The sequence below is a fragment of the Triturus cristatus genome, chromosome 11 (assembly GCF_964204655.1).
Source record: "Triturus cristatus chromosome 11, aTriCri1.1, whole genome shotgun sequence".
Classification (NCBI taxonomy): Eukaryota; Metazoa; Chordata; class Amphibia; order Caudata; family Salamandridae; genus Triturus; species Triturus cristatus.
Window position 1 is genome coordinate 384,448,878 of NC_140594.1, and position 25,243 is coordinate 384,474,120.

The 25,243-nt window shown below is 48.7% G+C and overlaps 1 protein-coding gene across 1 annotated transcript in view; it reads left to right on the forward strand.

The window, feature by feature from the left end:
* Nucleotides 1–24,271, forward strand: part of LOC146784231 (syncytin-1-like) — a 69,260-nt gene extending 44,989 nt beyond the window's left edge. Inside the window, exon 2 of the mRNA XM_085634573.1 lies at nt 20,378–24,271. Coding sequence (XP_085490699.1) covers nt 20,935–22,425 — 1,491 coding nt within the window. The 5' untranslated portion in view covers nt 20,378–20,934 and the 3' untranslated portion in view covers nt 22,426–24,271. The remainder of the gene's footprint in view (nt 1–20,377) is intronic.
* The last annotated feature ends 972 nt before the right edge of the window (nt 24,272–25,243 follow it).

Genomic DNA, 25,243 nt, shown 5'->3' on the forward strand with positions numbered 1-25,243 from the left:
GTAATAATAAAAATAATACAAAATGTTTGCAATCTCATAGCTTTATATGTTAACGTTGCACAGTGCAGCAAGAAGGAAATTTTAAATGTGCAGAAAATTATGTTTCAAAAACATTTCCACATCAAGCTGTTCGGCCTCCCCCTGTCCAATATCTTCTATCATAGCGTGCAAACTTTAGGTTTAAGTCTTTTTATTAAAGAGTATCAGTAATGGCATCAGCATTTATCGCTTACAACCCAGCGGGCCGGCAAATTTCACCAAGTAATTGCAGCATGTTAAAGCACCGTTGGGGACACATCGAACAGTGTGAACTCTAACACAGCATGTCCCCTACAACCCCTCTGGGCCGGCCGCGTCTCTAGTAGGAAGGATGAGGACAAACCCACTCCCTTGCAGCCTCTGCCGGAGGACTATTCCTTCGTGGAAAGCGTTGTATGATAGGATAAGGGAGGCACCCCTCCTGAAGTCCTTGGCCCAGAAGGTGTCAACGCTAGAAGGCCAGTGCTCTATGCTGGGTAGTAGGCTCTACGACGCCTCAGTCCCCCAGGACATCAGCCGTTTTGACACTCAAGTAGAGAAGAAACGGAAAAAAGAAAGAAGGAAAAACTACCCCCCCCTAGCCCCCCTTCCCGAAACCCCAACTCCCAAACTTCCCCCTCCCTAACCCTCCCTCCGTCCAGTGCGTAATTCAGATCTCCCCGTCCTCCTCCGTCACCTCCTCCCCTAGGTCCCCGCTCTGCATCTATTCAGGAGGCCGATTCTTCCTGCGAGGTAAGCTGCAGAACTCGGAGATATCTCGGGCATGTCAGTTCCCGGAATTCCGTGACCAGTAGAGACTGAAACGGTTGCCAAAGATCAAGGAACTGCTCCACGTCCCCCGCCACCGTAAGTGACATCTTCTCCATGCCCAACACATGCCACAGTCTGTGGAGTCATCCCATAACCGTGGGTAGTGTCGTGGTGCGCCAGTGTACTAAGATGTTCTGTATCGCCGATCCCAACGCAATGGCTATCTGCCTACCTCTGCGGGATATTAACGGGTACATCAGGCTGTTCGGGAGGCCTAGTAAGACATAGGCTGGGAAGCGTGGCAGTTCAATACCAAAATGAAAGTCAACGTCGTCTATCACCTCTTTCCAGTAGGAATCCAGAAGTGGACAGTCCCACAGAATGTGTGTCAATGTACCCACCCGTCCACATCCCCTCCAACAGCTGGCGTCTTTACTGTGGTCCATGTCATGTATGCGTTCCGGGGTGTAATACCAATATGTGGAGACTTTCGTGAGAGTTTCAGTGAGGCCTGTGTGACATGCCGAGTGTCTGGCTCTATATGCTATTTGTTCCCACTCTTTAGTGCTCAGGGGCCTACCCAACTCTCTCACCCAGCGTGCTCTCCCTGGGTTGTGAAAGTGCGAGGCGGGAAGCTGGAGGAATTGATAAAGGTCAGTTATGAGCTTTGCACCGGTCGTGCGGGATAGGAGCCAGCGTTCGTAGGGAAGGAGTCTCCGATTCGCCGTTTCCCGCACTTGAGGATTCATGGCCCAGTGGCGAACCTGCAGGTAGCGCAGCCTTTCGGTCTCCGGGAATGTGTATTCTTGCCGGAAGTGCGTGAAGGGGATAACCCCCTTCGAATCGTACATGTGGCATAGGGCCCTACAGCCCGCCTCGCGCCAATGACCAAAGGCTCCTCTGTCCATTCCCGGGGTGAAGTCGGGGTTATCCACCAGGGGTGTTAGCGGCGATGGGAAGGTCGTCAGACCGTGTATGGCATTGGTGGCATCCCACACCCGCAGAGGTACCCTTGTAAAATAGGAGGCGTAAAGGTTCGCTGGTCGGTGAGCCCTGCGCAAGAACGGTATTTCCTGTAACGGTCGACCCGCCACCGCCTGATCCTGGAAGAGCCAATGCTTATCCGATTCCCATCTGCTCCATTCTACCAGGTAACGTAGTTGCGCCGCTTGAAAGTATTTACGGAGATCCGGAATCCCCAAACCCCCCGCCTCCGGCGCCAACATTGAGAGAGCTCTCCTCATCCTAGGCTTCTTGCCCTGCCAAATAAAACGTGCCAGGTCTGATTGCATCTGCTTAATCCAGCCGACTGGTGGCTGCACTGGGAGCGCTCGGAACAGATACAGTATCTGGGGCAGGACCGTCATTTTGACGGCCGCTATTTTACCCAACAACGAGAGGGTGCCACGGTCCCACCGGCCTATCTCGTCCCGACTCTTCCTGCCCAAGGCGAGATAATTAGCTGTCACCATAGTGGGGACCTTGGGGGCCAGTTGGATTCCCAAGTAGGGTACCAGGTCCGCCGACCAGACTATCGGAAACCGGTCTTGCAAGTAGGTGCGGGTCACCGGTTTAAGAGACAGAGCCAATGCCACCGATTTCTCCATGTTCATCTTAAAGCCTGCGACCTCCGCGAAGGCGGTCAGCTCCTCAATACAGGCTGGAAGGGCCTGGATCGGATCCTCTAGGGACAAGATTACGTCGTCAGCATATAGGCTGATAGCGTGAGTAAAGCCACCAAACTTCACCCCTCTCACAGCTGGGTTGTCACGTATCCGTTGAGCAAAAGGCTCCATATACAGGGCGAAGAGGAGAGGGGACAACGGGCATCCCTGCCTTGTGCCTCTCTCGATGGCAAAGCTCCTGGAGCTGTAACCGTTCACCCGAACCACTGCAGTCGGGAATTTATAGCAGTTGAAAATCTGACATCGGAACCTGTCCCCCAGCCCCATCTTCAGTAACACCCGTTCCAGATACGGCCAATGAACGCGGTCAAACGCCTTTTCAGCGTCTATCGAGAGGAGCATTCTCTCTCCCGGAATCGGTGACGCCTTTTCTATAAGATGAGTAATCCTCTTGGTATTGTCCACCATCTGCCGTCCCGGGACAAAGCCTGCCTGGTCCAGGTCTACAAGTCCCGGTAAATGAGGGGCCAATCGAGTCACCAGGATCCCGGTATACAGTTTGAGATCAATATTTAAAAGAGATATCGGCCTGTAAGAACCGCACTGCGCCCGATCCTTCCCTGGCTTGGGAATGACCGCGAGGGAGGCCCGCAACAGGTCCGGCGAGATGGCACCCGGCTCGGAGAACGAGTTAAAAAGGCGTGTGAGGAGTGGGGCCAACAACCCACAAAACGTTTTATAGAAGAGGGCCGTATAGCCGTCCGGCCCAGGAGATTTGCCGTGCTTGAGATTGGCAATAGCGGAGATCACTTCCTCCACCCGTATGTCCCTGTCCAGATCCGCCGCCTGTGCCGGGGACAAGGAGGGCAATGAAACTGAGACTAAGTACCTCGTCATTGCGGATTCGTCCAGGGGGTCCCCAGCGTAGAGGTCAGCGTAAAACCTCCGAAAGGTCTCTGCTATATGAGCATCCTCCGTGGTCAACCGACCCGTAGGGTCGGAGATTTCTTTCACTATCTGTTGTTGTCGGGCTACCCGAAGCCTATTCGCCAACAGCCGGCCGCATTTGTCCCCCCGTGTAATAGGCGTGCCGTAAACGCAAGGCCGCGTATTCTGCGTGGTCCATATCTAAGGCTGTCAAGAGTTTCCTCGCCTCCTTAAGCTGGCGCCAGATCCGGGGAGCGCCTGTTCTACAATGCATTTGTTCTAGCTCCCGTACCCTTTGAGTGAGTTCCTCCCGCTTATGCCGCCGGTCCTTGTTATCCGCCGACGAGATAGCAATAAATTCCCCCCGGAGTACCGCCTTCAGAGCCGCCCATTGGGTCGCTCGAGAGGTGTCCGATTCGTCATTGTGGGATTGATATTCCCGGATCTTGTTAGATATACTCGAGACGACCGCTCGCTTGTGTAGTAAAGTGTCTCGGAGACGCCACACCCGAGGGGGGCAGGAAATCGGCGGTAGGCTAAGCGTGGCGCTGACTGGAGCGTGATCCGACAGGGAGACCACTCCCATCTCCGACCCGGTGGACAGGGTGCATACTGGCCCAGTGACCAATAGATGGTCCAGTCTCGCGTAAGTTTTATGTGCGTGAGAATAGTATGAGTACTCCCGCGCCGTAGGGTGCTGGCGACGCCATAGGCCATGAAGGTCCATGTCGGTCAGTTGTGCCTTGCACCCGGCCGAGAATTCACCGGCCTGAGGTGAGCGGTGTGCCGATCTGTCAAGCACCGAGCTAAAGACCATATTGAAGTCCCCCCCGATTATAATGTGCCTGTCCGATGTGGCCGTGATCTCGCCCAGCGCCGAGCGGAGAAAGCGCTCCTGTTGATCATTCGGGCTGTAGAGGGATCCTATCGTAAAGGGAAGATCCCCCACTTTAAACCGGTATACCAACAGTCGGCCTTTTTGTTCCGCTAATTTGTGGAGGACCTCTCCCCTAAAATTCCTAGCTACCAGGATCGCCACCCCCGCCGTCTTAGTGTGACATGACGAAAAGAATTGTGTCGGGAATTTGTGTGAGCGTAGTCTGAGACAATCCCTGGGTAAGAGGTGAGTCTCCTGGAGGAGACAGATATCTGCCTGGGTGTTTTCTAACAAGGACAGTACCGCGCGCCGTTTAACTGGGTTATTGAGGCCCCTGACGTTAAGAGTTACAATCTTAAGGGACACTGGTGGCATGCTGAGAGACTATAGGGTTAGCAAAGGTCACCTGTAGGCCAGGAGCCATCGCTGCGGCACGGAGTCCGCTAACGCACTGGATGCCCCCCCTTCCCTCCCTGGGTCCCCCCCCCTTCCACCCTACCCCCAGTCTCCTTCCCTCCCCCCCTCCCTCCAGCCCCCCGCAAAACACCCTGAAACTGCCCCCCAACCCACACCCCAACAGCCCTCCGACACCCCTGAGTCCCCCCTCCCTCTCCCTCCTCCCCCTGCTCCAGACCCCATCCCTCAATAGTCCAAGTCAAGTTCCAGAGGGAACTAGTCAGTGGAAAAGTTCCGAAGTGGACGTCCAGCCACTGTCCCTTCCCCGCGACCCCACACCCCCCCAGCCCCCAAACCTGCTGTAGAAGTTGGCTGTGGTGATCTCCCCCGGAGCATTCTTACGCCATCATTGCCACATCGCCGGAGGCGGTGTCCCTCGCCACCTCGAGTACCGCGTTGACCATACTGGCTCTAATGGTGGGTGAGTCCGGTCTCATGGAGCGATCGCGGGAGCGTCGCCTGGACACCCGCCGCCAGCCATCCCCCGCCGAGCGCCACCGCTGCTGCGTAGTGGCCTCCTCCGCCATGGCGGGTATGCCCAGGACCCCACATGTCTCCTGCAGGGAGCGGAGTTGGTGCAGAGTGCCATTCCACCGAAATATGAGCCTGAAAGGGTGTCCCCATGCATAGGACGTCTCGTGGTCTCTCAGGAAGTCCGTAGCTACTTTGAACGCCTTGCGTTTCTGAAGCGTGATGGTGGAGAGGTCCTGGTATAGCGCGACCGGGTGTCCCCTGAAGGTCAGGGGCTGCCGCTTCCGAGCCTCGGCCAAAATGCGTTCCTTGAGCGGGAAGTCTGGAAAAAAGGCTAAGATATCCGGTGGAGGCGCCGATGCTCTCCGCTGGGGCCCCACTCGGTGTGCTCTGTCAATTCGAATGGGGAAATCCTCCGGTTCTCCCAAGATCTCCCGCAACAGACCTCGCAAGTAACCTGCGCTGTCCGTCCCTTCTTCTGCGGGCGGAACGCCCCGAACCCGGATGTTGTTCCGCCGGGATCTGTTTTCGAGGTCTTCGGCATGTGCCTGAAGGTCGATCTGTTGGTCTCTGAGACGTAGCACCTCCTGCTGTAGTTGTTCGAATTCTTTGTCTCTCCGTTGGCCCGCACCTTCCATGGTGGCCACCCGTTCTCCCAGGCCGTCCACCTCCCGCCGGACCTCTCGCACTTCGCTGGCGACCTCCTTTTTTAGTGTCTGAAAGTCGTCCCGAAGGGAGCCAAAGAGGGACTCCATGAAGGACCGAGTGACCGGGGGTTCCTCCCCGTCGCCCCCCCCCCCCGGTGCCTCCTGAGGAGCATGGCGAAGGCTGCCCTCTGTCCACTCTCGAGGGGTGCTTTCTGAAGAGTTCGGGGAGGGAGCGCTCCCCCTTCTTTCCCCCTTTTTGGCCAGCCATTAGTATTACGGGAAGGCAAGGTAGCCGCCCCCGCCGGCGCCACCGGCGCCACTCGCACTCAAGGGGATCCTTCGTTCCCTGCTACCGGTCTCCGGCCACAAGAATGACGCCTGCCGCCCTTACGGTCAGCGGCTCCGTCCTCCGGTCTATCGCGTATGCAGAGGTAGGTTTCTCTCAGGGGCTTCAGGCATCCAAACCAACTGCCGCCCCACTACCGCAATGGCGAGGTCCCTTCGGCTGTGCTCGTGCCTCCGGGGCCGACTCCTGGATCCCCCACTCGTGTCCAGCCCAGGGGTCACCGACCTCCGCTCCAACCTCGTGCACTAGGCGCCCGGGACGCCCATCAGGAGCCCCGGTTCTCTTCTAGTGCTGGGCGAGCACCAGCAGCGTGGGCTACCCCTCCCCAGGGCCTCGCTCCAGTGGCAGGCGGCCTGTCCCCGTCACAGGATCGGCCACGCACCGGGGGACTCCGTCGCTTCTGTTCCTTCTCCTGTTTATGTGCTGTCCGGGCTCCTGATGCGGATTTCGCGTTACCGCCCCCGGTTCCCCCTGCCTCCGACTGGGCGCTGTGCCCGAGGCCCGAAAGTCGCCCGGCTCCAGGCAGCCAGTGCACCTGCCGCCACCCCAAAGGCCTCTGTTCTGGTCTGGGGCGCTGGTCCTCTCCACTTCCTCCTCCGCTACGTTCCCGAGCCGCCGCCAACTTCTGCACCCTCGCCCGGTCCGCTCAATGCCGCCAGTACCTCCAGGCCACCCTCCGGCTCCCGCTCGTTGTGGCCGCTCCGTTGGTAGCTCCCAGAGGGGGGCGCTGCACGCGCCCAGGGCTGCCGCCACCACCGAGCACTGTGATGCGGCCCCGCTTCTCTCGTGGCCGGCGGCCTTCCTCCCCCTCACCTCTCTTCTGCACCCCTGTGGGCCTTCCCGTCAGGTCCGGGGGCCTCGCGTAGGGAACTGCTCCGTTGAGCTCGGGTCGGCTCAAGTGCGCGGCCCCGCCTCCACTCCGGTCGTCGTGGCTCTCTCTCTGCTGGGCTCCGAAAGTGCCCGTCCCGGAGTTTTCGCCTCCCCAGGGCAGCTTTCCGTGTTCCGCTGCCACCGCTGCTAATCCTCAATGCCGCCAGTACCTCCAGGCCGCCCTCCGGCTCCCGCTCGTTGTGGCCCCTCCGTTGGTAGCTCCCAGAGGGGGGTGCTGCACGCGCCCGGGGATGCCGCCACCACCGAGCACCGTGATGCGGCCCCGCTTCTCTCGTGGCCGGCGGCCTTCCTTCTCCTCACCTCTCTTCTGCACCCCTGTGGGCCTTCCCGTCAGGTCCGGGGGCCTCGCGTAAGGAACTGCTCCGTTGAGCTCGGGTCGGCTCCAGTGCGCGGCCCCGCCTCCACTCCGGTCGTCGCGGCTCTCTCTCTGCTGGGCTCCGAAAGTGCCCGTCCCGGAGTTTTCGCCTCCCCAGGGCAGCTTTCCGTGTTCCGCTGCCTCCGCTGCTAATCCCCCGCAAGTCAGGGGGGAGATCGTGCTAAAAAACACGGTCTAGGGGCTCAGGGTCCCGGGAGCCCGCGAGGAAGCCGACCGCTTACCGCGCCATCTTGGCCACGCCCCCGCGTGCAAACTTTAAAGGCTAGGAGGATATATTTATTCCCACACATGCTGCTTACTTTTGAAATCAAAGAAAATAATTAGGCTCTCCAACCACCAATCGAGATAAGTGGTCGCAGTTGGCCGGATGGCTCAAGTAAACTCAAGAGTACTCGGGGCTTAATCTGTTTAAAAAAAACCTGCATACAGCGGAACGCCTGATTTCAGCTACCACAGCTTATGTGCTTAGAAGTCCTGAGTATAGCGTCTTGGCGCCACTAATGAATGTCTCTATGGGAACTGCAGCTCACAGAGCTATTACCGAGTCAGTTGGCTAGTTGGACTGTCTCTTGAACAATTGTCAGATATCTTTTTACATCAACACCCTAAACTCTCTGTAAAGCTTTCCTTGCTTAAACAGAGACGTTTGCTTTACTCACAATGCGGGCACTATATTCGCGCTTTATGCTGCCGAACTATTTTCACTGCCACTTGCACATTAATACTTAATAATGAGATATATCTCCGTTTGTATTACTTTCGATTTCTGAAAGTGATTGTCAGTTGGTGGTGCATAGCAACGGAATAACTAATTTGCCGGGGGAAACTGTCCTACGAGCGCCTCTGACGCCTGCCACCTCTGGGAGCTGTGGAGTCAATCTCGCAGCATGAGCCAATCAGATGCAACTGTTTCAAAAAGGAAAGCGTCGAAGGGTCAGCAAGAGGAATTTCAACTATTAAAACTAATGAATGCAGAAGCATGAGCGGGAAGACGCGGGCAATGGCCCAAGTAAGAACAACATATCCCTGCCAAGGGGGTTGCCTCCTTGGCTGAACTGTAAGTCTGCATTGTGAAGCAAGGATTTATTTAACTGCCATCTTCCCCCCATCCCCCACCTCTCACCGCCACCGAGCTGTCGGTAATCTGGCTGTGTAGAAGCGGCTCTTGTGGAGAGCAGCAACGAATCCCGAGTTCTGCTGAGTGAGACGCAGAGGTAATATAAAGCATGCAGGAGCTCAGGGACTCCATATGGCTGTACCTCGGGCACTGTAAACAGGGGAGACGCCTCGGGTGCTGTAAACACGGTGCCGGTGTGAAGGGGACGACACTTAGGGGTTGGCAGCAGCAGCTCAGGGCGCCACATGGCTCTGCCTCGGGCATTGTAAACAGGGGGAGGTGCCAGTATAGGCGTGGCGCCCTGCGAACAATGTACTTGTCAGTGGTGCTCTGCAGAGCTTCAATGCCTAGAGGGGAGGAGGAGCCATCTCTACCTGAACAGTGAGAGTGAAAGGAAAAAAGATGGAGGAGAGCGAGTGAGGATATAGTGAAAGTTGCGCAGTGAGAAGTAACGACAACAAATGTCTGTTAGAAGCAGAATAGTTACAGATCGGTCAGGAAATCTATCAGGTGAGCGGAAGAGGGAGCCGAGAGCAGGGGGAGAGGACAAGCACACCACTGCCTTTCTCCGAGGTGAAGCAGAAATGCCTCTGAGAAACGCAGCGGCGGTTTCGGATTCGGGGGCGTGTTTTTCTTTTTCTCTCCTCTTGCCATTGGCTGGAGGAGAGAAAAACACGCCCAGCGAAAAGTAGCGAAAAAAACCGCCCCCGAATCCGAAAAGGACGGGGCCTGTTTTGCGAGACGAACCTCTTCTCCAATGGCTGGCCAGCATTTAAGAGGCCAGCCAATGGAGAAGAGGAGAGAAGAGGGGCGGGTTCAAGCCCCTCTTCTCCAAGTCATTAAATCTCGCGAGCGAGACTGCGCAAGCGCAGCCTTCGCTAGCCGAGTCCTAAAAAGGGGTGTAGCCTAAAGTATGGAGAGTGTGTTGCTATTCACTGTGTCCTGTGATCTGAGAGATTCATTAAAAGCATTTCAAATACTGTTCCATTGTATGATTTAATGTCTCCGTTTGGCAGTCAGTCTGTGGATGAAAACTTGTTGACATACAATGCATGACCCCCAACTAGTGTAGTAAAGCTCTCCTAAACTGGAGATAAACTGGGACCCCCTATCCGTTATGATGACTGTTGGTAACCTCTGTAACCTCACTACATCTTTAAAGAAGGTGATTGCCAAGGAAAGGGCTGTAGGCATTTTTGAAAGGGAACAAAGTGTGCACTCTTTGTAATGTCATTTACTAGAAACAACAGTACTGATTTGCCTTCCGAGGGAGTTAAGTCTGTAATAAAGTCCATTGAAACGTGCGTCCATGGTTGCTGAAGTCAAATCAAAATTCTTTATTGTTTTAGTTCATTAAAACCGTAACAATGTTACTTTTAAAACTTACAGATAATTAATATTTCGAGTAAAATACATTAGTAGTAGGTATCATCCCACCGTCATGCTCAATCACTTGATTTAAAACATCAAAAACTATTTGATTTTATCCGTTTGAGTTGCTCGAATAAATAATAAGACAGGATAGAGCCTATTACATAAAACTCGATTACTTTGGGCCCTCTTGATCAACAAGTCGAGTAATTAGTAGATCAATAATGATTGGCTTAATAAAGTGCAACAGTTCAAATTAATGAATAGGCAGTAAAGTCCACTAGATAAAGTGCAATAAGTGCTGCAGTGCTTACGGCACACCACCATATGATTAGTGCAAATAATCATCAGGGAAATCTAACTTATTTTGACCCCAGTGTTTAACCAGATAGGGTCCTAATAGGAGCCATTGACCCCAGCAATTAACAGGATAGCCAAGGGTACCCTGTTATATTCTTGGCTAGCAGCCTGTCTTTGCAGATCAATGTTCAATTCAACGTGCAGTTGTTGGCGGTTGTCCACTCTCAGGAAGGTGCATTATGGTTCATTCAGATTTAGACTGTGCTGCCTTTTCGTGTAATGACAAAAATGTTATCAGCTTGCAATTCAATTGGGGGACAGCAGGATTAAGACTTTCTATTATGGCTGCCCACCATGAATGAATGCCCCTAGCTTTAAAGCTCCGTTTTAGTAGAGTAACATGTACCTTATATAGAGAGGGGGATCTACAGATCAGATGTATAAAGTCCATCTTTTTTTGATCCACAAAGCCTACATGATGTTGGGCCAATATGTTTCCAAGGCGGTTGGCCCGCCATCGATGGTAATTGGCCAAACCAAATCGCCATCAACCTTCTATTTATGTGCGCTGGGAGTGCAAGACTTAGATATGGAGCCGGTTTCAACCTTTCATAGAATTTAAGCACTATCCAGGCCTGGGAGCCACAGCTGAGTCTATTTTTGTTATCCATGTACAAGTGCATTTTTTATGCTTTATTTACCACTTGCCTAAAGGACAAAAAAGGCAGATTCTTGTTCCAGAGCTCAGCTAAACTTGTTGATTTTAATGACGTATAAATATATTTATGATAGCTAGACTTTGGATCTTTTTCCAGGGCTAGTCATAATGAGTTGTTTAATAACTTTCTTGATTTAACCCAATTTTATACTAGCACATTAGGGTAGAATACATTCTCCCAAGTACCTGATGTGTAAGCCCAAATTCCAACTGGACTTGCGCTGGTGAAGCGTTTTGAGATAGGCCAAATGCCCTCTTAAAAGCGGTGCCCTGCAGCCTGTCCAGAAGGGCTGTGTCTTTCCCATGCATGGCTACACTTTCGTATGCCACAGTCGGTAGCAATTTGTCCGCTATTACTGACAACAATTGCTTAAAAGAAGGGCTATCCAATTTCTTGGCAAGAGTGCAAAATGCACACATCCAGGAAATTCCCTTTCTTTGTCATGTACTGTTTCTGCTCAAGGAAGTTTGCTCTATCATGCTATTTAATGGAATCTTAACCGCGGGCCCAGGTTACTTGCTAATGGACATTGTTTTTGTGTTGATTTCAAGTTTATTTGCATTGACATTGTTTTTCAGTTCAGTAACTGACCTTTGCAAACCAGCTTCTGTTAAACTGAGCAATATAACATCATCTGCATAGGATAGGTGTGATAGTCTTAGTGAGCCCAGGTGCAGTGGATGTTAATTTACCTGATCTAACTTGGATGACATGTCTGCCACGTACAGGTTGAAAAGGTGTGGCGCACCCCTCCTTCAGGTCTATTTCCGAAGCAATCTTCCTCAAGAGCCTTGTGCCACATCCTAACTTGACTTGAATTCAGGTTTGTGAGTACAGTTGTTCAATAGCTCATGGAATCTTAGATTGGATGTTCCACTCATTTCATTTTCTTCACAAGATCCCGTGATCTACAAGGTCGACTGTTGCTTTAAAGTCTATAAAGCAAAGGTATAACTTCTTTCGCATTCACTTGCATTTATCTGCTATTAAGGACATTGCTAAGATGTTTGCAGTAGTATCAAACCCTCTTCTGAATCCTGTCTGATTGCATGGAACCCTGTTGTTGTTATTAGACCACTCAATAAGTCTGCTAAGATTAGTGAGGCATGGTACTTAGCTTCTGAGTCTATTAGTGTGATGAACCTGTAATTGGCTGGATTGGATCTGTCTCCACCTTTAAAAACAGGATTTATTATAGAACTTCACCAGTTTTTAGAGATAGAGCCTATTAATTGGACCTCTTTTATAAAGCAGATAACACATTTTCCCAGTAGCGGGGGTCCAGTTTGAAGATCACCTGTGTTATGCCATTTGGCCCAGGCTCTCTGTATTGCCGACCTGCTGATATAACTTTTCTTACCTCATTTAATGAATGTGGCTTCTGTTTGTGCTCAGGCGTACATATTTGCATATCCGAAGATATGTTGAACTCGCTGTTTCCAATACGTTTTGTATTACTTGTATCATTTGTTATGGTGTTTCAGAATTTTGGGTTATACAGATCATACATCAGTGCTTTGAAGTTCTTGTGCTCATCAATTCTGTGTGCTACAATGGTATAACCCATTTCATTGCTCGAAAGCCTTGTGCATTCTTCGGTCCTCAGTACCTCCGAATGGGGACAGCCAACAAACATCCCCGCCAGGTACTCAACACATGCTTCCTCAGGCACATTTGAGTTATTTATTACTTTAATAGGTCTATTAAACCCATTGATAATCTCCCCGAATGACCTGGAGCTGGACTGCTTTGCACTATAAATTAGCTTTGCCCAGAACACCCCAGTCTTTGTTTTCCTATCTTCCCAGAGCTGCTTTTTGTATTGTTTTCTCAATATATTTACTTTTTCCCAGGAGTTAGACTGGGAGTACATTTTTTTAAAGTTCCTGATTGACTTTATTAATTCCTTTTTCAAGATTTGGCACTTGAGCGAGAGGCTTGTAGACAGCTTTCCTGGTTGCCATGTTATCTTGGCTGGAGATTTTAACATGCACCTTTTAGGGAATAATCAGGATGATGACTTCACGCAAGACCTGACTGGTGCATGGGGAATTCCGACTCAAGGCCCCTCGAAGGAAACCAGACCAGTAAACAGCTTGAATAGCCTCCTCTCGGAATTAGAGCACCTGAACTTGAGGGCAGTAAACGGCCGTTTAAAGGGGGATAATCCTCCGGTACCTACATACCATTCAGTCAAAACATCTTCCTACCTAGATTTTACATTCACTACGTTACCCATGTTTAACAAGATAGCCTCATTCCAAATAGGCAACAACGAACTTAGTGATCATATGCCACAAGAAATGGAACTTCGAGCGGCTTCAACTTTATCTTTGGAGGCTGATAAATCCATCATTTCGGTAGGAACAACAAACCTCAAACACATAAGGTGCAATTCAACAAATATAGAAACAGTATCAGTTACAGCTAAAGAAGTCCTCAATCAAGTACCGGGTAACACAACTCAACCGTAGGAAAGTTGGGAGAAATTTGTCTGGTCCCTTGATGATAAATTTCCTACTAAAATGGGTCCGAAACGTAAGAACGGAAAAGAGCCGCCGATGACGACAGTAAGGAGCCCAGTCTCTATGAAACTGAAACAAACAATAAACCAATTATTACGGCAACTCCGGAAAACACCGGGAAATCAGAGCCTGCAGCAGTCTCTTCGTGATTCAAAGGCCCTTTTTAAGGGAAGAAGATGAACCAGGAAAAAGACCATGAATAACGAATTTTCGGCTAAACTCCTTTACGACGCAAAACAGAAAAATAGCACCAAGTTTGGCAATCTGTAAATAAATTACATCGGCCAAACCATCCCGGTATCAACTCTCACATTACTGAAGAGGTCTGGGTAGACTTCCTCTTTAATCATTTCAATGAAACAGAGCAAATAGCTACCCAACCCAAACATCTGGGATCTGAGAGTTCCAGCAGGACTGCAAAGTGTTGAAAACTAAAACAGCGATATGATTAAGCATTCACTAAAGACATGAATTCTCTCTAGTTAAAACATGTTTCTTGTCTTATGTTGACTAATGTCCGGACTCCATTTTGTATTGTTGTGTCTCCACGTGCTCAGCACGAGAAGAGTCCTACCTTTTCGCTAGTTGCTCTTTATCTGCCTAGTAACAGTCTATAAATAGCTCCTTTGTCCGTCTGGCGCATGCCCAGACTTGACCACATCTGTTATCAGTTAGTCCTTGCTTGACCATGTTTTCGCGGGCTTAAGGAGTGTGTTAACTCCGCCCACATATTGGTTCTGTATCGAAAATGACCATAAAAGGTAATGAATTCTGCTTCATGCTGTATCCACCCATTTATGAGCCCCTCTGTTGTGTATAAAAGGGGACTGTGTATGCAAGTTCTTTGTGCTACTCTATGCAATACTGAAGAGTGTTGTATAGGTTGTAGGACCACCCTTAAGGGTTAATAAACTCTTTTTTTTGTACTTTGCAGTTTCCGTGCCAACTTCCTTCTAGCTTTTGTTACAGGAGAGCGAACCCTTGTACTCTGCGGGCCTAGCTGGGGCCTGTATTCATCAATTGGCGCCCGTCACGTGGGGCTCATCGGCGACTCGGATGCTCGAAGGACTGGTCGTGACGAAGGTGAGGAATTTTACCAGGGATGTGATCACTGCCAGTGGCGTTTTAGTCCTGGCATCCCGAGGTTTTCTTCCTTCCCTTCCGAGCTGACCTTCTGGGTGGCGCCGGTCCTCGACTGAGGCCTCTTCTGTCGGTTTGCCGTGACAGCCGTTTGGGCGAATTTTGGAACTTGGCAGTTGGAACCTGGACACTCTTGATTGGTAAGAACCGTTGTACGGTACTTGCTCCGAGTTTTGATGCCTGGGTTGGCTATTTGAGTTTGATTTGTGATGACCGGTCATATTTTGTATTGATTACTGTGAGAATATATGCGTTGCAACACATATAGGCAGGTAATGTGGAGATATTTCTCCGGAGTTGTTTAAATCTGAACGGCGCAAAGTTTAAGTGCCATTTTTTGGATAATACTGCATATTTTGCATTATTTTTGAGCATGCCTGCTTTTAGCGCACTCCGTAAGTGGTGGTGCTGCTTTGGAAACCGGTTAAATCCTGAGGAATCTGCTCCAGCCCCCCCAGAGGGGACTCCTAATAGGGATATGTATGTGAAGCATGGTCTTTCCTCTATAATGTACAGCACAGTGTGGAGGAAATACACCAAAAAGGATCCTGAGTTACGATGGCCTTTGTATGGATCATTTGATATGCGTAAGATTGAGTATGTGGAACAGTGTATGTGTAAACGACGTGCTCGGCAAGACATGTTTGAATGTGTACGGTTATGGGTGAAGGAAGTGCGTGAGCGAGAGAAACGTGAGAAAGCGCTGTTTGATAAAGAGCAACGGAAAAATGATCATGTGCGAGCACAGGAAGCGAAGCGTCGGGAGGGAAGAGAACTGGCGGAGAGACAAGAGAAAGAGCGTAGGTTGCAAGTCTCGGGTCAATATGCTGTCCGCCAGCCACTTTATCCTGTCCTTACTAATCTTGAAGATGATTTTTATTTATTAGATCGTTCTCCGCCCCCTTATGTTGGCGCTTCCGCCCCGAGATCACAGGAGTCTGGATTGGTTTCGGATAAGGTAGACACGCGGTCTATGTTGTCAGTCGAGCGTATGAGTGAGCTTCGGAAAATTTCTCTTCGTGCACTTAAGGGCAAGTTATCCCTTGCTGAATTGTTGGACTTTTTGGAAAAGTGGCGGGATAGAGAGAAGTTGTATTTTCTTGAAACCTTTTCTGATGAAGTGATTACTGCCTTTCGGAAATATTCAGACGTTTTTGAGCCTGAGGATGTAGTATTAGATGCTAAAGCATTGCGTAACGGTGTTTTTTCTCCCTCTAAGGCATCTGATGCGGTCCGGCGACTGTTTGCATTGCGGGACGCGGCGAGTGACCTTAAAGAGAGAGCGCGCCTAAAGGCAGGGGAGGAGGAGCAGTCGGATCCACGTATCAGCGATGACCAACCATCTACCTCCCACTCAGATAAGAGCGAACTAGTGCATGCTAAACCGATGCGAGAGGTGGCACCTTTGTATGTTCCTCCTAAAGGAGCGGGAACTAGTTCAGATATTACTTCCGCCGATGCTAAGGGATATTTTGTGTATAATTGGGTCTATACTCCCTGGCATAGGGCTGATGTTATGGCATTAAAGAATGCATTGCCTGACCCCCGCAAGAATCCAGCGGCCTTTTATGAAGAGGTCGAGGGGGCCCTGAATTCTTGTACCATGACTTTAGCGGATATAGACTTGTTTTTTGGGCTCATATTACCACCGGATATGTGGAGATCTGTGCGGAAGGTGGATGACGTTCTCGCTTTTAAGGCTAGGTGGTCCGAGATTGAGGATGAGGATAAGGAGAGAAAACCCGCGCAAAAACCACCGCGGATTATTTTAGATCTTCCTGCTGCTATTTTGACTAAGCTGAAAACGATTATTCCCCCTAAAAAGATTGACTGGAATATGTTAGCATCGTGTAAACAGAAGGTTGATGAATCAGTCTCAGATTTCTTTACGCGCTTTGAGGAGACATTTCATGATTTCAGTGGTCAGTCACTTACGGATGATACGGGTCGCCATCTTTTTGTGGATAAATATGTGGCGAACTTATTACCGGGAATAGCAGCTCGTTTAAAAGCGAGTGAAAGTTCTTGGTCCACTTCGTCTCCGGCATCCCTCCTGACTATGGCTCAGTATTATGAGCGTCAGGAGCAAGAAGCGAAGGGGCAGGAGGAGAAGAAATCGAAAGATTTGAAAACAAAGGTGATGTTAGCGCAAGTGTATGGTCCGCCTCGTCGGGGTGTCGATAGAGGTAGGGGAGGATTCTATGGTCCCCCTTCGGGTCGGTCAGATGTAAATAGAAATCAATGTGCGTATTGTAAACAGTCGGGTCATTGGGCCAGAGATTGTCCGGTGTTGTATGCATCTCGTCCGGGACGTGGTCAGGGACCACCGAGAGGTAGAGGGGGCTTTTCGAATTATAGAGGGAACTCTAATGATCGTACTCGATTTGAGCCTAGCGTACAGCAACGGGATAGGCCTAATGTGTTTGATAGGCAACATCAGTATCAAATGTCTGGGAACGACCGTTCTGGGTATCATGACTCACAGCATGCATAGGATTGCGTTGGATGGGGGTTAGAATCAGTTGAAGTGCCGGTTGATCAAAAGGGTCCTTATGTTTCAGCAAATGTTTTGGGTTCTACTGATCGGTTCCTAGTTGATACAGGAGCTACCCGCAGTGCGCTGTCCAAGAAATTGGTTCCGAGGGCTCCCCCATCTGGCTTAATGGTTACATCGGTAGGGTTTGATGGTACACTCTCTCGAAGCCCTCTTTCCCGACCCCTTGCATTCCATGTTGCTCCCTTTTCTGCACCCTGTCCGTTTCTGCTTGCCCCGAACACGCCTGACAACATTATGGGTCTTGATATGCTCAAGCATTTCAGAGCTACGATCCGCTGTTCCCCCGCTGGAGTACGGGTGATTTTAAACGATAATCACCCGATGACAGACCGGATGTGTGTGGTTGCGGAAGATACTGCATTAGCTTCCCTCCCTCGTTCTTTGTGGGCCACTTCGGATACTGATGTGGGACAGATGGTGATTCCGCCTGTCCACATTAGTGTCCAGGAGGGTGCGGTGTTACCACGCCTCCCTCAGTATCGTATTTCCCAGGAGGGGGAGGAGGCACTCATACAGATTGTGCAGGATTTGATTAAGGTGGGGGTAGTGGAAGAAGTTCCCTATAATGTTTGCAACAGTCCTATCTTACCCATTTTGAAGAAAGATACGGATACCAGGGTTTATCGGTTTATCATTGATTTAAGGGAAGTGAACAAGATTGTGATACCTCAGTATCCAGTGGTTTCTGACATCACGACGTTACTCACTTTGGTCCCGCCAACGGCGACCACGTTTTCAGTTATTGATTTGAAAAATGCCTTCTTTTCGATCCCTATTCACCCTGATAGCCGATACCTTTTCGGTTTTACTCTGAATAATAGGTCTTATAGATTTTGTAGAGTCCCCCAGGGCTATACGGAAAGCGCTAGCATTTATAGTCAAGCATTGAAACGGCAATTGGATTCCTTTGTTCTGCCCGAGGGTGTCGCCCTTATACAATATGTCGATGACATCTTGTTGGCGGCTGACACTCCTGAGCTGTGTGAGAAGAGTACGTTATCCTTGCTTTCCTTTTTGGCATCTCACAATCACAAAGTGTCGAAGAAGAAATTGCAATTCTGTAGACCAAAGGTGACTTATTTGGGTCACCTTTTGTCTAAGGAGGGGCGTGCACTCACACCAGATCATATTCAAGCAATTTTGGACACGCCAGTGCCTTCCACACAGAAGGACGTGTGTGCATTTTTGGGTCTTGCTTCTTTTTGTAGGCAATGGATATTGGGGTTTTCACACATAGCTAAGCCATTGTTAGCACTTTTGACAAAAGACACACCAAGTCCTCTTCCCTGGTCAAATGAGTGTGAAATTGCCTTTCAGCAATTACGACAAGCCCTTTGTTCAGCACCAGTGTTAGGGACCCCTGATTATATGAAGCCCTTTTCACTGTATGTGCATGAGAATGATGGATGTGCGTTATCAATTTTAGTACAGATGCACGGCGACAAGCAGCGCCCTTGTGCATATTTTTCGGCTGTACTTGATCCTGTTGCCCGAGCGTTGCCTGGTTGTTTTCGCTCGGTTGCGGCGACAGCTGTGTCAATAGGCCAAAGCGAGGGAATTGTGTTATCCCATAAGCTGTTGGTATTAGTTCCCCATGCTGTTGATGCCCTGCTTAATCAGACAAAGACGCAGCATTTGACCAGTGCCCGTTTAACGGGATATGAGTTGACGCTTTTGGCTCCTCATATTAGGTTAAAGAGGTGTGCAACGTTAAATCCAGCCACGTTGTTGCCGTTCCCGGAAACTCAGTCTGAAGCACGAAAAGCACATGATTGTATTCTTGTGACTGAGGAACAGACAAAGGGTCGTATTGATCTCCAGGATACGCCCTTTACAGATGTAGATGGAGAACTGTGGGTGGACGGATCATGCCTGAAGCTACCAGATGGTACGACTTCAGCAGCGTATGCAATTACCACATTACAAACAATAGTGGAGACTGCACGCATACCGCAGAAATCAGCTCAAGCAGCGGAACTGATAGCATTAACACGAGCATGTGAGCTCAGTGCAGGATTGTGTGTGAATGTTTATACAGATAGCCGCTATGCCTTCGGAGTAGCGCACGATTTCGGCCTACTCTGGAAGGAGAGAGGCTTTCTAACGTCCCATGGAGCACAGATAATGTATGGGGAGTTAGTTCACAACCTTTTGACTGCATTAACATATCCAAAGAAGATTGCTATAATTAAATGTAGTGCCCATAAGAAAGTGGTTGATAAAGTTGGAGAAGGGAATGCTCTGGCAGACCGGGTGGCACGAGAGACTGCGATGCAGCCTGGTGCTACTGCAATGTATGTTGTGAAGTCACAGGCAGAAAGATGGCACGATGCTAGGAGAGAAGTGTTGGAAATACAGAGGACCGCTTCTGATAAAGAACGGGAGCAATGGTCCAATGATGGAAAATTAGATGACGAAGGGTGTTGGAGAAATAAGCAGATGGATAAATGGAAGTTACCCACAGCCTTCGTACAACCTATGGTTCAGATGGCACATGGACTAGCGCATGTCGGAGCTTCCGCAATTGTTAAATTACTCACACGAGTTTGGGAGCATCCGGAGATCGCTAGTACGGCAAAGAGGGTAGTGCAGACTTGCATGATTTGCCTGAGGTATAACCCAGGAAAGGGTACACGAACTCCAGCAGGAGGATTTGCAACACCTACTGCACCCTTTGAGGTTTTGCAGATGGATTACATTCAGCTTGAGCGCTGTAACAATCTGAAGTATGTTCTAGTAGTGGTTTGTGCCTTCAGCAAATGGGTTGAGGCATACCCTACGAAAGACAATACTGCAATGACTACAGCCTAGATGCTATTGAAGGAGTTCTTCCCTCGATACGGTGTTTGCAGATTGTTATGGAGTGATAACGGACCTCATTTTATAGCAGACGTTATAAAGTATATCCTGAAGGGTCTAGGCATTACCCAGAAGTTCCATGCAGTATTTCACCCTCAGTCTGCGGGATTGGTAGAGAAGTATAACGGTACTCTGAAGCTTAAGATCGCTAAGATCCAAGCTTCGACTTCTTTGACTTGGCCAGACGCTTTACCGTTGGCATTATTGTCAATTAGATCGATACCGCATTCTCGGACCGGTCTCACACCTTATGAGATCGTCTTTGGACGCCCAATGAATATTTGGGGTCCACCAAAACCTAAGTCACTGCATGATGTACCTTGTGTAATGATGAATGATTATCTGGCACAGTTAACGGATAATTTGGTTTCTATTCATCAACAGGTTCGAGAAGCGCTCCCTGATCGGTCCACAGGTGAGGGTCATAATCTCCGACCTGGGGACCAGGTGATGCTGAAGGTTTTCGAAAGGACGAACAGTCTGGAGCCGAGATGGGTTGGTCCTGAGCAAGTCTTGCTCGCAACGAGGACAGCTGTGCGGGTTTCTAATCGGAAGAACTGGATCCACTCCTTGCACTGTCGTAAAGTGCCGCCTGGATTGGTGGAGCCTGCTGTGTTGATCGACCATCGAGAAATCCTGACTGCGGAGAAAGGCCGTGCTGTGGAACCGAACGACACTGAGGAGCTCTTCCCGAACCAAACGATTTCTGGAGGAGGAAGATATCACCTCCGACCAAGAAAGTGATTGCTGTATCCAAAGTTGTCAGAACGGCCCTTAGGTTAGTGAAACGGAGAGCCAATGTGGCAAGGGGGGGGGGTCAGCCCTGCATTAGTGTAGCGACACCCGTCTTGGCCCGCTGGTGAAGAAATCAACGGCTGCCTAAGGGGAAGAGTTCTGACAACCTTTTTAGTTTCAGGAAGATATTGACTTCTTACTACAAGATGGAGAAGAAGAAGATTCTTTGTGCGACAAGCTTTATTATCATTGTGGCTATTGTTGGTATAACCACATGGTTTGTTGAGGATGTGACTCCTGCCCGTGAGTTGCTTGTTTTGACCACCCCAGTGCCTGAGGAGCACTACTTTTATACCCTTCCGTATCAAGAATTGAAGCATCGTCAGTCTTATTTGAATAACACTTTCATCCAGATGTTGCATCACACCCATGTTGCTACTAATGCTACGAACTGTTGGATATGTGGTATGATGCCAGCTCATCAGAAGAAAGGAGGAACGCCATTCATACCTCTTCCCTTTTCTCATAATGGCTCTTGTAGAGCATGGTACACTTTGCTTTTTGCCACACGGAAGCCTACAGTGGGACGATTACTCTTTAGACTTAATAGGGAATGTCATCAAGATAAAGATGGTTATCCACAAGCGAATGGGACAATATGGGAATGGGAGGAATATCGACCAGACAATGAATCGATCCCCTACATTTTTACGAACACTAGAGACACTGTAGGGAGAGAACGGTGTGTGATTCAAGTGGCACAAGCTCAAGCGGACCTGTGTGTCCAGAGTGTGGGTTATATTCCTGTTGGTGTTAGTGACTGTATCATTATCCTGAACATTGACAGGTTGAATAATAGTACTTTCTTAGCTTCCCATAACACATACTTCGTATGTGGGAATAAGGGTTATTATCGTTTGCCAGCCGGTTGGTCCGGAGTATGCTATGTAGCATTCCTATTACCTCCTGTATTTTTGGCACCTGCATCTTATCATAAAGATTTGAAGTTGTTGAACAATGTGACTGTAAATAGGTATAAACGTACTCTATCTATTGATGATGTTGACCAAACTGATACTAGTTTGCAGCAGTATATTGATTTTAATTTAGGATTGTTTTTCTTTGTTGGAGCTGCCCTAAATAGTAGGAAAGTTCGAAGATTAACAAGAGTTGTAGAGGCTGTGACAAATCAAACCGCTGCTGCTCTTGGGAATCTTACGGAAGAATTACAAATTACCAGAATTGTTGCATTACAGAATCGTATGGTATTAGATGTTATGTTAGCTGACCGAGGTGGAGCATGTAAAATTATCGGAAGTAGTTGTTGTGTGTTTATTCCTGACCATACGCCATCAGTTTATAATGCTATCAATAAACTACATAAAATTGCAGCTGAAATCCATACAGAAAATGGCACTTGGACGTTGTCTGGATGGTTTTGGGCAATGATCACCACATGGGGGTGGAAGGTTTTGACTGGTCTTTGCATTATTGTAGCAATTCTGTTTTCTTGTTGCATTTGTGTCCAATGTGGTCCTTTACTTTGTTCCCTATGTGTGTCATTCTGTATTCCTGATAAGAAAGCTATTGCCAATGTCACCTATCAGAAACATTTAACTAAAGAGGTAGAAGAGATGCTGAAAATTGACATATATGCTGATTATCCTAATAAGCCGAATGTCTTCAGTAAATGCTGAAAGGGTCGTCTGTTGAAAACTAAAACAGCGATATGATTAAGCATTCACTAAAGACATGAATTCTCTCTAGTTAAAACATGTTTCTTGTCTTATGTTGACTAATGTCCGGACTCCATTTTGTATTGTTGTGTCTCCACGTGCTCAGCACGAGAAGAGTCCTACCTTTTCGCTAGTTGCTCTTTATCTGCCTAGTAACAGTCTATAAATAGCTCCTTTGTCCGTCTGGCGCATGCCCAGACTTGACCACATCTGTTATCAGTTAGTCCTTGCTTGACCATGTTTTCGCGGGCTTAAGGAGTATGTTAACTCCGCCCACATATTGGTTCTGTATCGAAAATGACCATAAAAGGTAATGAATTCTGCTTCATGCTGTATCCACCCACTTATGAGCCCCTCTGTTGTGTATAAAAGGGGACTGTGTATGCAAGTTCTTTGTGCTACTCTATGCAATACTGAAGAGTGTTGTATAGGTTGTAGGACCACCCTTAAGGGTTAATAAACTCTGTCTTTGTACTTTGCAGTTTCCGTGCCAACTTCCTTCTAGCTGTTGTTACAGGAGAGCGAACCCTTGTACTCTGCGGGCCTAGCTGGGGCCTGTATTCATCAAAAGGAGTTGATACAACAATGCCCACCTTCACCAGAGGATAGAAAGAACAGTGTCATCCCAACAACAACGGGTAACAACTTCAACTTCTGCACAAAATGATACATGGAGATTAGAGGAGGGGCACAGCAGCCAAGTAGCTCAACAGATAAAGAAACAAATAGCAAGGGGCAGACTGGCTGGAGCACCTGGCCCCAATGGCATTCTGCCAATGCTGTTCAAAAACGATCCGGATCATTGGAGTAACGTACTTGAACCTGTCTTTAAGTATGCAGTCAGAAACTTTACAATTCCGGAGTCATGGAGAGGCTCAATTATAAGCCCAATTTATAAACAAGGTGCGAGGTCTGCTCCGAAAAACTACCGCCTGATAGCCCTGATTGACATCGAGGCAAAATACTTTGAGGGGCTCATCTTAAACGACCTAACCACTTGGGCCGAAGAGAATCACATAATCTCGCCAACACAAACAGGGTTTCGGAAAGGGCAAGGTACAATAACCAATATAATGGCGCTGACCTTGCTCATGGACGCAGCTAAACAGGGAAAATACCCCCTTTTTTTTGCTTCATAGACTTTGTAGCTGCGTTCGACCACGTTGACCGAGCAAAACTTTGGCAAAAACTGGATGGCTGGGGGATACCTTCAACTCTCCTACACCTATTAAAGAACCTGCATACTAACACATGGGTCAGGATAAAGCTCAGAGAAGGTCTACTAAAAATTTCTACTACAAAAGGGCTAAAACAAGGGTGCGTTCTAGCCCACTTGCTTTTCAATCTTTTCTTAGTGGACCTTTCGAGGGAGCTGAACAGTTGTGTAGCCCACGCACCAAAACTAGGGAATACGACTTTGTCAAACCTGTTATACGCGGATGACTTAGTTTTGATAAGTCGGACCCCAATTGGACTTCAGCACCTACTGAACGCAACTTATAGATTCTCTCAAGAAAACGCACTAAAAATAAACTTCAACAAAACAAACATTATGGCAGTCAATTATCGCAAGAAGAAACATCTTAATTGGTTTCTCGACGGCCATTGTTTGGATCAAGCAGCAAGCTACAAGTACCTAGGGGTAATACTGGATCAAAACAATTCATCAAAACCGCAATTAGAATCTTTGCGGAGAAAGGGGGTAATGACCTAACTAGCCATAAAGCCCCTAAAGAAGCTTTTACCGGATCTGACGCTTGACCCTTTGCTAAGGGTTCTGCAAGCTAAACTCCAGCCAACAATAACTTACGGGAGCGAAACGATGAAGGGAAAAGACGCAACAACCCTTGACAACATAACTCTTACCGAGCGATCTTACAACTCCCCAGAAATGTCTCTCCATCCCAAATACGGTTGGAATTTTGGCTTCAAAAACAGTCTTTGGAACGAAGGGGAGCATATGTGAAACGTTGGCATAAGATCAAAGGCGACGAAAAAGGAACCCTGAATGACCAACTTTGGATGGAACTCTGTCGCCAAGGAAACGCACCAGCAAGTCTTTACCTCCAGGAATCTATTATACATTAGGTCTAAAAGACCTGTGGAACGCGTCTACGAATAATTTCACTTTTAAAAAAACTGTAACAAAGGTAACCCGTTTATTATCCGCAATAGAGGATAAAACAATATTAGCCAAACGATCGCGCGGTTGGGTGGTCTCAAACACATACAAAACGCTAAAACCCCAACTCTACTTGAAAATGGGAATAAAAATTAATATCAAGGAAAAATTCCTAAAACTCTGGCTGGGGGTTGGGCCCTTTAATCAATTCCTACCCCCTTGGGAGAGAAAGGGAGGAGACCAGTCTTGTCGTTTATGCGGCTACGGTGTCAAGGACGTAATTCATGTTATATGCACCTGTGACATGCTAAAAGATATAAGGATTACCCTGCTAAAGCCAGTGTTTAGACAGTATGGAGTTAGATCTTGCAGACAAGTGGTAATGTTGTGTTTCAATCCTGAGCTGGTGCAGCTAAATTGCCGGCTAACTAAATTCCATGACATAACTGCAAAAAGATTGAAACACCGGTCCGAGTCGGCCAAGGACTACTTACTACTAGAACTGACATAATTGCTACAAGAATGGACACAGTTGAAATAATACCTACAGTCAAACACGACCAACGTGCAGAATGTTTTAATAATTTGTGCACTTCCTTTAATGTCCCGTAAGATTTTATTTATCCTTCTACTTATTGTTGATAAAAAGTCGCGAAT